Here is a 12,699-nt window from a genome sequence, read left to right on the forward strand (position 1 = left end):
CCCCCTACATATACCTCCCGAGGAGATCACGTATGTAAAATTAGAGAGATTCCAGCGCGCACGGAGACTTTCCAGCAGTCGTTCTGCCTGCGAACCATACGCGACTGGAACAGGGGAGGGAGGTCATGACAGTGTGGCACGTAAAGTGCCCTCCGCCACACACCGTTGGGTGGTAGATGTAGATGTAGACTCTGAGGTCGTTACAGATGGAGTACAAGCTCGGATTTTGGAAGGATGGAGAATTAAAGCAGCCGCTCCCTTTCAACGGCACCACATCTGCTTTTGGCTTAAGCCATTTTGGGAAACCACGTAAATTGTAGGTCAGGACGACTAGGTGCAGGTTTGAACCACCATCCTCCTGAATATGAGTACAGTGTGCTCAACGCTAGGCCACTTCGCTCGGTCACGTGGAAGTAGAGTAATAAGGCGTTTTTCTGCGCTGAATCATAAAAAATAACACTATGGAAGTATTTTGTTTGAAACTTCCTGGCAGATTAAAAGTGTGTGCCGGAGCGAGACTCGAAGTCAGGACCTATGCCTTTCGCGGGCAAGTCCTCTACCAATGAGCTATCCAAGCACGACTCATGGCCCGTCCTCAAAGTTTTACTTTCGCCAGTACTTCGTCTCCTACCTTCCAAACATTACAGAAGCTCTCCTCTAGAGCAGTCACCCGCGAAAGGCAAAGGTCCCGAGTTCGAGTCTCAGTCTGGCACACGGTTTTAATCTGCCAGGAAGTTTCATATCAGCGCACATTCTGCTGCAGAGTGAAAATCTCATTCTGAAGTATTTTGTTTGGTTTTCAATCGTTTAAAATCACCTCAAATGAAGCGATGCAAAAGGGGACAAACCCAGGAGCACAAGAGAAGTGTACATGAATGCATGAGGCATGTTGATTTGAGAACCTATTGGACACTGGGCTTTTTGAGCTAAACTACATAGTATTTGGTGATGTGTGGTACTCACGTTGAGGGCAGGGAAGAGATCGCCCAGGGCCTCGAACAGCGGCAGCAACACGAACCCGATGAAGCTGCACTGCGAGGACGGCTTGGTGATCTTGTCTCGGTCCATGAAGGGCGTCACCGGCAGGCCCTCCAGCTTCTCCGCATCGCTCTGCTTGAAGAACTCCTGGCGGAGGAGGGAGCAGGTTAGTGTTTTACGTCCTGTCGAGTGCACTTTATAAGCAACCATCCGTGCATTTGCCTTATGCAATTTGGTGTAATCACAAAAAAAACGAAATCTTGATGGCCAGATGGTTCAAATGGCTCTGAGCACTATGGGACTCAACTGCTGTGGTCATTAGTCCCCTAGAACTTAGAACTACTTAAACCTAACTAACCTAAGGACATCACACACATCCATGCCCGAGGCAGGATTCGAACCTGCGACCGTAGCAGTCGCACGGTTCCGGACTGCGCGACTAGAACCGCGAGACCACCGCGGTCGGCTTGATGGCCAGAGGTGGGGGTTTGAACCACCGTCCTACTGAATATGAATGCAGTGTGCTAACGACAATGCTACTCTACTTGGTAAGAACTCATGCGAACAGATGCCCAATGGCTATCACCATTGCAAGTGATACAGACAGAGGTATCATGTGGAATAATCCACGCAATAACAATGAAATGAACACCCTTAGCTGCTTTCGGACATGTCCGAAAGAACAGATACCATCTTAGTATATATATGATCCACGTAGTCATCTGGTGTACTTCATGCCGATAGGCAACCTGCCTGGTGTTTTGATGTTAACTTGCCAGCAGCCGTAGAGAGCTTAACAACCAATGAAATTATTCAGTTTAAGAGAAGCCTAAAGCATTTATTGGTGGCCAAGACCTTCTACTCCAGTGATCAATTTCTCTGTAGAATCAACTGATATAGATATATTTGTGTGTGTGTGCGCGAGCGTATACGTGTCCTTTTTCCCCCTAAGGTAAGTCTCTCCGCTCCCGGGATTGGAATGACTCCTTACCCTGTAATGACTCCTTACCCTCTCCCTCAAAACCCACATACTTTCGTCTTTCCCTCTCCTTCCCTCTTTCCTGAAGAAGCTTGAATTTTGTGTGTATGTTTGTGTGTCTATCGACCTGCCTGCGCTTTTGTTTGGTAAGTCACATCATCTTTGTTTTTAGATATATTTTTCCCACGTGGAATGTTTCTCTCTCTATATATATATAAAATAGAAAGAAACTTCCACATGGGAAAAATATATTAAAAACAAAGATTCCAAGACTTACCAAGCGGGAGAGCGCCGGTAGATAGGCACAATGAATAAAACACACAAACACACACACAGAATTTCGAGCTTTCGCAACCGGTGACTGCTTCGTCAGGAAAGAGGGAAGGAAAAGGAAAGATGAAAGGATGTGGGTTTTAAGGGAGAGGGTAAGGAGTCATTCCAATCCCGGGAGTGGAAAGACTTACCTTAGGGGGAAAAAAGGATAGGTATATACTCGCACACACACACACACACACACACACACACACACACACACACACACACACATATCCATCCGCACATACACAGACATATTTAAAGGCAAAGAGTATGGGCAGAGATGTAAGTCGAGGCGGAAGTGTGGAGGCAAAGATGATGTTGAATTACAGGTAAGGTATGAGTGGCGGCAACTTGAAATTAGCGGAGATTGAGGCCTGGTGGATAACGAGAAGAGAGGATATATTGAAGGGCAAGTTCCCTTCTCCGGAGTTCGGATAGGTTGGTGTTGGTAGGAAGTATCCAGATAACTCGGACGGTGTAACACTGTGCCAAGATGTGCTGGCCGTGCACCGAGGCATGTTTAGCCACAGGGTGATCTTCATTACCAACAAACACTGTCTGCCTGTGTCCATTCATGTGAATGGACAGTTTGTTGCTGGTCATTCTCACATAGAAAGCGTCACAGTGTAGGCAGCTCAGTTGGTAAATCACGTGGGTGCTTTCACACGTGGCTCTGTCTTTGATCGTGTACACCTTCCGGGTTACAGGACTGGAGTAGATGGTGGTGGGAGGGTGCATAGGACAGGTTTTACACCGGGGGTAGTTGCAAGGGTAGGAGCCAGAGGGTAGGGAAGGTGGTTTGGGGATTTCATAGGGATGAACCAAGAGGTTACGAAGGTTAGGTGGACGGCGGAAAGACACTCTTGCGAAATTCTGTTGTGTGTTTTATTCATTGTGCCTATCTACCGGCTCTTTCCCGCTTGGTAAGCTTGGAATCTTTGTTTTTAATATATATATATATATATATATATATATATATATATATATATATATATATATATAATAAAACTTCTGCACAATTTCAGTGCAGTAATGTGTTCATTGTAAATAAGTATTTAGTAGTTGTGCGTGCGTGCGTGTGTGTGTGTGTGTGTGTGTGTGTGTGTGTGTGTGTGTGTGTGTGTGTGTGTGTGTGTTTTAGTACAATCTAACTTCTGCACCAGTTCAGTGAAGTAATGTGAACATTGTAAATAAGTATTTAGTAGTTGTATTACACGTTTATTACCTTATAAATAAATAAATAAACTTTTTATCTTAAATTCAGTCCATTAGTATTTCCAAAATGATTTTTCCATATAGCATTCATTAAAAAATGTCGACCATGCCACTTGGACCTGTGGAATGGTACATTAGCTTATCTGTTTGAGTTGTAAATATTTGTCATGTGTTGTTGTTTTTCTGACATGTTCTATGTCCTGGAGGACCTTCTCACTACGGATCAATTGGAATGAAAGTAAATCTGATCTAATCTAAACCTGACATAAGCAACTTGGAGATTAGCAATCTACCAATGTTAAAGGTTATGTTTTCTTATGACAAATCCTTTATTGGTCAAGATCAAAAAAATTATTTATAATTATTGGTAACTAATTTCGTCTAAAACAGGTAGCAATCTTTATATCAAATAAGACAACCATCGCTGCATCTAATCAAGAGGCTTGTAGGAGACACATGGCCGCTGACAAATTTGATGCTTGTCCTTAACACCATTCATAGCTCAACAGTTTTGTACTCAACGCCGTTAAGCACAAATATGTAAGTTATCGATGACAATGTGACTCCAACTGGCCTGTTGATTAGACACAGTAATGTCTATCGCAATTTTCTTCCCAGAATGTAAGGTATGACAGCTGATTCAGAAACATATCAATGCATTGCATACCGGCATTCATAACAACAACGTTCACATTTTTAATACTATACAGTTGAAAGCCATTTGTAAAAGTTGTCATCATTTTAAATATGACTCGTAGTACATAGCCTGGTGTGAGGGTGGTCATTAGATACAACAGTTTTTGTAAAATTTGATCTGAAAGTGGCTAGCTGTTTTAGTCGGACTGTAAAGTTATGAAGGACAATAAATAATTTTTGCAATCTTCACTAATAAAGGATTATTTATACAGATCTATAACTGTCTACTATGATACTAGCTGCCACATTTAAAGTGTCCACCAGGATGCTAGGGTCTTTGCCTTTTGCGGAGAAACATTCCACTGACTGATAAATTCTGCAAGATTCACATCCCTGCCTCACTCCAGGTCCTGAGCAGAAGCTGGATAGCTCAGTCAGAAGAACATCTGCCCATGAAAGGCAACTTCCTAGGATTGAGACCACTCTGGGACAGAGTTTTAACTTGCCAGTAAGTTTTATAGTAGTTTCAGTCTAGTAACTCCTATATCTTACAGGACTTATTGACTACAATTAAGCAATCACCTACAAAGCTGTAAATGGCCAGCGAGCTACAAATCTAGTCACGAAGAAAGAAATAAAAACAACAATGTACAGTGGTCGAACTACTACTTTCAGAAATATACTTTATAAGCATCACACCCAGAATGAAAATGTTTCCTTTAAAATAATGAAGAAGACAAGTTCTTTTCATGGTTGGTTCTCCCGAGGATATTAATAATTCTGAGCGAATATCATCTACTCTAGGTGTATTAGTTGGTATTGCTGCTTAATAAGAAGCAGCAATCGTACAATAATACATCTGTTACAAATATGCAGTATATACACGTGTACACTCAGGTGACAAAAGTCATGAGATAGCCATACACACATCTAAAAATCGCAGTAGTATCCTTACACAAGGTATAAGAGGGCAGTGCATTGACAGAACTGTCATTTGCACTCAGGTGATTCATATCAAATGGTTGGGCGATGGCAATTAACACATTTACAACATTGAATGTTATTCCCAGCTACATGTGTAGGACATTTCAATTTGTAAATTGTTAGGGAATTCAATATTCCAAGACTCACAGTGTCAAACGTGTGTCAACTATAGCAAATTTCAGGCATTGCCTCTCACCACAGACAACACCATGGCCGATGGCCTTCTCTTAACAACCGAGAGCAGCAGTGTTGTCGGTGCTAACAGACAAGCAACATTTCTGAAATAACCACAGAAACCAATGTGGGAGTACGACCAACATATACGTTAGGCCAGTGCGACGAAATTAGGTGTTAATGGGCTATGGTAGCAGACGTCCAATGCGAGTGTCTTTACTAGCAGCATGATATCGCCTGGAGCACCCCCCCCCCCCCCTTAGACTCCTAACCAAATAGATTGAGCCCTAGACGACTGGAAAACCGTTGCCTAGTCAGATATGTCCTGATTTCAGTGGGGAACAGCTGGTGGCAGGGTCCGAGCGTGGCTCAACCCCATGAAGCTGTGGACCCTACTTGTCAACAAAGCACTGTGCAAGCTCCATAAAGGTGTGGGCTGTGTTCACATGGAACGGTTTGGGTCCTCTGGTCCAACTGAACCGAGCCTCTGTTCCCAAGCACTCGCTTTTATTTTGAAGTTCGACCTTGCTAATTACGACATTTTCAGAGATGTGATAGCTTTTTTGTTAATAGATTACCTAAAATCATCTGCATGCCTCATGTCGTTCTCCAATTTTCATACGAACGCTTTTCAAATGATATATTTCTCTGAACTGCAATTTCTTGGTACCTGGAAATGGTTATGTTCGCCAGCTTGAAGACCATTTACAGACATTCATCCACTTAATGTTGCCAAATAACGATGGAATGTGTATGGATATCAATGCACCATATAACCTCTTCACAATTGTTGGAGATTAGTTTGAAGAACATTCCAGACAAGTCTAGGGAAGGATTCAGCCACCCATTGGACATTTATGGGACATAATCAAGAGGTCAGTTCATGCACGACATCCTGTGTTGACAACACTTTGGCAGTTATGGAGGGCTATGGAGGGAGCATGGCTCAATATTCCTTCAGGAGACTTCCAACAACTTGTTGAGTCCATGCCACGTCGAGATACTGCACTGCTCCTGGCAAAAAGAGGTCCGACACGATATTAGGAGGTATCCAATGACTTTCATCACCTCAGTGTCTAAGCGAATATCATCTATTCCAGATGTATTATTTGGACATGCTGCTCACTATGAGGTATTAATGGTATAATAATACATCTCTTCACATTACTTACAGACATGCAGTATGTACACTTGTGAATGAATCCCTAGTATCAATAATCATCTGAAACAGTGTACAGCTGGAATTCCACTCTCTCCAACCCTGAGTTGTTGGGAAGCTTCTACATCAACAAACACCACCGCTTCTTCCACCCACAGGTGAAGCTATGTCAAATGGGTGGAACAGCGCACCCAAAACTGGCATTGCACAAAGATCTACATCACATTCGTACCTGGAGCAGTCGGTCCAGCCATGGCTCGGCGACCTCCATGGGCCGTGCCTCGTTAGAGATGTCTGCCACCTTGATCAGCACCATGCAGAGCTGCAACACCGCATGACAGACACAATTCACTCCCAGCAAAGTGACAAGTGTACAAAAAACACAATTTCACACATTATATTCAAACTCTACACCAGTGTCCTGCAAACACTGCACACTAGGTGCACAACAATGAGAAGTACAGTAGTTAGTGTATATCAAAAATGGTTCAAATGGCTCTGAGCACTATGGGACTTAACATCTATGGTCATCAGTCCCCTAGAACTTAGAACTACATAAACCTAACTAACATAAGGACATCACACAACACCCAGTCGTCACAAGGCAGAGAAATCCCTGACCCCACGGGGAATCGAACCCGGGAACCCGGGCGCCGGAAGCAAGAACGCTACCGCACGACCACGAGCTGCGGACTAGTGTATATCCTTCAAGAAGTAGTCAACCCATTACACGACATTTGTAACTGTTCTAACTGAGCACAGAAAATATATTCAAATATATTTTGGTTTTCTAAATAATGCACTATGTTCAAGTCTGTTCAACAAAGAAATTAGCTGTGAATTAAAAGGCAATACTTAATCATGTAATGACCAAGATTACTGGTTGTAAATCTGAGTTCTTTATGAAATTAGCTTTAAAGAGACACAGCATATTTTTGTGAACTGGTTACAAAAATTTGGCAATCAATTCACTGAACATTGTCTGTTTCATACTTCATGAAGAAAAATGGAATCTACTATACTACTATGTTTTTTGAAGCTATGGAAAAAAGCTGTGTGTTGTGGGGTTCACCAGCATGATCAAACTATTTACTTTATGAAAATTAAGATTTCTAAGTGATAGGCAGCATTTCGATAGAAACTTACTCTTTGGTAAATTATATAAAGGAGCAATTTGGGGAAAGTATCTTTTATCTAGACGGTTTAGATTTAACTGCAAAACTTAGGTGTACTTTAGAAAATCAACCCATCGGTTTTAGCAGTTCGTCAGTTTTGGAAAGAAAGTTAACAGCTGTACGAATATTTGCACCTGCTGAAAGAAAGGAAGAGACAGTATGAAACTTGACATCGACTGCTCCAATTACACAAAAAAATACACTAGTAAATCTCTGTCTAGCATATCTATTATATGTGGTTATACTTTCTTATTTATTCATAATCTGTTATATGTGCTATAAATCACAAACAAAAAAAGTAATGCACTGAGGAAAATTTTAATTTCGAACCAAATTATTCTCAAATGATATTGCAGTTGAGAAGTGTTTAGGTAGTGTGAGTAGAGAATTAATGAGTGAGCAGCCTTCACTCTTGACCACAATTTACTGGAAACCTCTTAAGGCAGAGAACTATTCTGTGCCTTGGAGACGGAAGGTTACACCTAACCTAAAGAGGGCCAAAAACTACCACCATACATCACTCATCTCACTCAGTTCAGTGACCTCCCTAGAATAAAGCATACAAGCCAAAGTCACACATTGTGCATAGTACAACTCAAGCTCCTGGAACACACAATCTTCAGAGCCACTGATAGCATTGATCAGAGAGATTGTTACTGTATGCACATGAAACATTTTTTCATTAAATTTGATATATTTATTTATTAATTAAGGTTGCATGAAGTGTACTTTATGCAACCATGCAAATGCCACCTACACTCCATACATGAGGGAAGATTAAACAGTGGGTATATCAGTTGGAAATAAAATTAGTTATTCAGTTGTTTGTGAGGAGATTGTGTTCTACATCTACATCTACATTTATACTCCGCAAGCCACCCAACGGTGTGTGGCGGAGGTCACTTTACGTGCTACTGTCATTACCTCCCTTTTCTGTTCGAGTCGCGTATGGTTCGCGGGAAGAACGACTGTCTGAAAGCCTCCGTGCGCGCTCGAATCTCTCTAATTTTACATTCGTGATCTCATCGGGAGGTATAAGCAAGGGGAAGCAGTATATTCAATACCTCATTCTGAGACGCACCCTCTCGAAACCTGGTGAGCAAGCTACACAGCGATGCAGAGCGCCTCTCTTGCAGAGTCTGCCACTTGAGTTTGTTAAACATCTCCGTAACGCTATCACGCTTCCCAAATAACCCTGTGACGAAACGCACTGCTCTTCTTTGGATCTTCTCTATCTCCTCCGTCAACCCGATCTAGTACGGATCCCACACTGATGAGCAATACTCAAGTATAGGTCGAATGAGTGTTTTGTAAGCCACGTCCTTTGTTGATGGACTACATTTTCTAACGACTCTCCCAATGAATCTCAACCTGGCACCCGCCTTACCAACAATTAATTTTATATGATCATTCCACTTCAAATCGTTCCGCACGCATACTCCCAGATATTTTACAGAAGTAACTGCTACCAGTGTTTGTTCTGTTATCATATAATCATACAATAAAGGATCCTTCTTTCTATGTATTCGCAATACATTACATTTGTCTATGTTAAGTGTCAGTTGCCACTCCCTGCACCAAGTGCCTATCCGCTGCAGATCTTCCTGCATTTCGCTGCAATTTTCTAATGCTGCAACTTCTCTGTATACTACAGCATCATCCGCAAAAAGCCGCATGGAACTTGCGACACTATCTACTAGATCATTTATATATATTGTGAAAAGCAATGGTCCCATAACACTCCCCTGTGGCACGCCAGAGGTTACCTTAACGTCTGCAGACGTCTCTCCATTGAGAACAACATGCTCTGTTCTGTTTGCTAAAAACTCTTCGATCCAGCCGGTCTGATATTCCGTAGACTCTTACTTTGTTTATCAGGCGACAGTGCGGAACTCTAACGCCTTCCGGAAGTCAAGGAAAATAGCATCTACCTGGGAGCCTGTATCTAATATTTTCTGGGTCTATTGAACAAATAAAGCGAGTTGGGTCTCACACGATTGCTGTTTCCGGAATCCATGTTGATTCCTACAGAGTAGATTCTGGGTTTCCAGAAATGACATGATATGCGAGCAAAAATCATGTTCTAAAATTCTACAACAGATCGACGCCAGAGATATAGGTCTATAGTTTTGCGCATCTGCTCGACGACCCTTCTTGCAGACTGGGACTACCTGTGCTCTTTTCCAATCATTTGGAACCTTCCGTTCCTCTAGAGACTTGCGGTACGCGGCTGTTAGAAGGGGGCAAGTTCTTTCGCGTACTCTGTGTGGAATCGAACTGGTATTCCGTCAGGTCCAGTGGACTTTCCTCTGTTGAGTGATTTCAGTTGCTTTTCTATTCCTTGGACACTTATTTCGATGTCAGCCATTTTTTCGTTTCTGCGAGGATTTAGAGAAGGAACTGCAGTGCGGTCTTCCTCTGTGAAACAGCTTTGGAAAAAGATGTTCAGTATTTCAGCTTTACGCGTGTCATCCTCTGTTTCAATGCCATCATCATCCCGGAGTGTCCAGATATGCTGTTTCGAGCCACTTACTGATTTAAGGTAAGACCAGAACTTCCTAGGGTTTTCTGTCAAGTCGGTACATAGAATGTGTTATGGCTCATATGAGAAAGAGGTACGTATGGCAACATGTGTCAACATTTGACAGTGATAGCGATGCGGCCTATGACGTTGGGATCATGCAATAGTCATGGAAATACGGAATCGATGGCACCAATAGGGCCATACTCAATGCCACGCAGGATCTCCATGGACCCAAGAGACCGGGCAGAGATACTGTTCGTTTTGCTGTGCAAGATCATACAGCGACGTAACACATCTCGGGTCTGGATGTGGACTTCTTTGCAGCATTGACATTGTAACAATGTTTGGAACATAGCAGCCAATCAGCATAACGACCTTGGTTGCATTGTTTCTAGATGCAGCACCATAGCGGTACATGCCAACAGTGATGTAACCAATGACAACGCTTGACATATGAGTCGTACAACATCGCCTTTTCAGAAGCGTTCCGATTCGGTATATCGCTTATCGATGTGTACAGGCTCTGAGGAGAATGTATGTCGCCATTATTGCTTCCCGATCGCCAAATGCGCCCAGATCCCCATTGCATGGGTTGCCATTGGCTGCACGACACCATCACCTCTGGTTTGTATAGGCGCCACATTTCCAACGAGTTCAAAGTGATGACTGTGACCTGTCTTTGACCTCTGCGTGCAGTTATGTTTGAAGGAGATAATGGAAGTCCTTATTTTGCCCACGCCGCCCTGAGCTCTCCCCACACACACAGTGTTGAACTGTCGCCCTTGCCTGCTCATTCTCCAGATGCCTCACCCACTGAAAGCATCTGTTCACTGATGGTGAGAGACTGGCTGGCCACCAACTGGCAGCCACTATGACCAATCAGGTCTGTCATTTAATGCAGCACCGAGTGACGTATCTGAGTCTGTCAGCGAATCTCACTTCAATTCATCTCTGTGTATCTGTATTTATATCCCCAAATCCTCTACACGCTTGTTCATTTCTTACTCCTCCTATAACAAACAAGTATAATAAGTAGAGTCCCGTTACTTCCTATCCGTACTTGTCTTGCAGTTTTCATGGCCAGTGGTGCAGTTTGGTAGCTTCTTTCTTTCTTTTAGGCTTTTTCATATTGATCACTGGCGCACTGAGATGTTAAAAGCGACTCTTGCATATTGGCAAAGCTGTCTTTGGTCGATGTTTCCGGCACGTCGAGGTAGGACATTGTAACTGTGAGAGACTAATGTATCCTGTGCTGTTATTCTGTTTCTTACGGAATTTGTCATTTCCCAAGTATTCGGTCAAACTATCAGAATTTTCATCGGGAAACTTAGTAACTACCTGTTCCATTAGGCAAAGGCTTGCTTACATAAGCAGTTTTGTTGTCTAAATTCAGTACTCGTGATGGGTGTGTGTGACAAGTCGCACGATGAGGCAATTAGTGTTTTGTCTCATGCTGAGTTCCAGCATCCTGAGCTGGTTGCAGACAGCACATCTGCAGAATTAAGACACAGCAATGCTGTCTGTGGACATGGAAATTTGTAACTTATAGTAGTCAGGTTCACTCATGCTATAATAATGAATTTTAGCGGCTTTTTCTGTGTCCTTAATACTTATTCTGTTGGTTTTGAAGTCGAAGAGTATTGCGAGTTTTCGCAACTGCAACGGTAGCTAACTCCAGTCATGGTTCGAAAGACCCAGATCAATTGCCATAAACTGGATATAGTACCGCGTATCACTCGGTTTATCACTGATTTGCAGGGTGCACGTATGTGTGGTGACCACTTGATGACAGGGACCACCTGTCTGGTCATCAGAATCCACCAGGGTCTTCGGTTTCCTATCTAGACATGTCTCCCTATTTCGAACCCACCAAACTGATGTCGGTGCAGTGCTTAAAATCAAAGCACTGTTTGATTTGCCTGAAATTCCAAAGGAAACCTGTCGTCAAATCGACCTGCAGATAACCCTACACATTGAGATCCAAGTAGTCCAAACCAGGTGTTTACACTGTACATAGCACCCTCTGCTAGTCCTTTATCAATCAATTGCCTAGCACACATGTGGGTATGACAAACGTTGTGATGGGGATCATGGCATCATCAGGCAGAACGTCCCTAGGAAACTAGTAGTCAAATCCCTCTCCAGATGACACCATAAAATAAGATCCAAGTTATCCAGAGCAGTTGTTACATACTGTAGTGTCCTCTGTCGCTCACTTTGCAACTGACTTTCAAAGTGGACATGTGTATACAGGGTGGTCCACTGATAGTGACCGGGCCAAATATCTCACGAAATAAGCGTCAAACGAAAAAACAACAAAGAACGAAACTTGTCTAGCTTGAAGGGGGAAACCAGATGGCGCTATGATTGGCCCACTAGATGGCGCTGCCATAGGCCAAATGGATATGAACTCCTTTAAAAAAAATAGGAACCCCCATTTTTTATTGCATATTCGTGTAGTACGTAAAGAAATACGAATGTTTCAGTTGGACCACTTTTTTCGCTTTGTGATAGATGGCGCTGTGATAGTCACAAACGTATAAGTACGTGGTATCAC

General features: G+C 42.8%; 1 protein-coding gene across 1 annotated transcript in view; it reads right to left on the reverse strand.

Moving 5' to 3' along the window:
- LOC126295146 (high affinity cGMP-specific 3',5'-cyclic phosphodiesterase 9A-like) overlaps positions 1-12,699 on the reverse strand; it is a 2,007,270-nt gene that overhangs the window by 57,528 nt on the left and 1,937,043 nt on the right. The window contains exons 12-13 of the mRNA XM_049987432.1: positions 6,676-6,765; positions 964-1,125 (exon numbers count right to left, since the gene is read on the reverse strand). Of these exons, the coding sequence (XP_049843389.1) occupies positions 964-1,125; positions 6,676-6,765 (252 nt within the window). The remainder of the gene's footprint in view (positions 1-963; positions 1,126-6,675; positions 6,766-12,699) is intronic.

Source organism: Schistocerca gregaria, chromosome 11 (genome assembly GCF_023897955.1).
Source record: "Schistocerca gregaria isolate iqSchGreg1 chromosome 11, iqSchGreg1.2, whole genome shotgun sequence".
Taxonomy (NCBI): domain Eukaryota; kingdom Metazoa; phylum Arthropoda; class Insecta; order Orthoptera; family Acrididae; genus Schistocerca; species Schistocerca gregaria.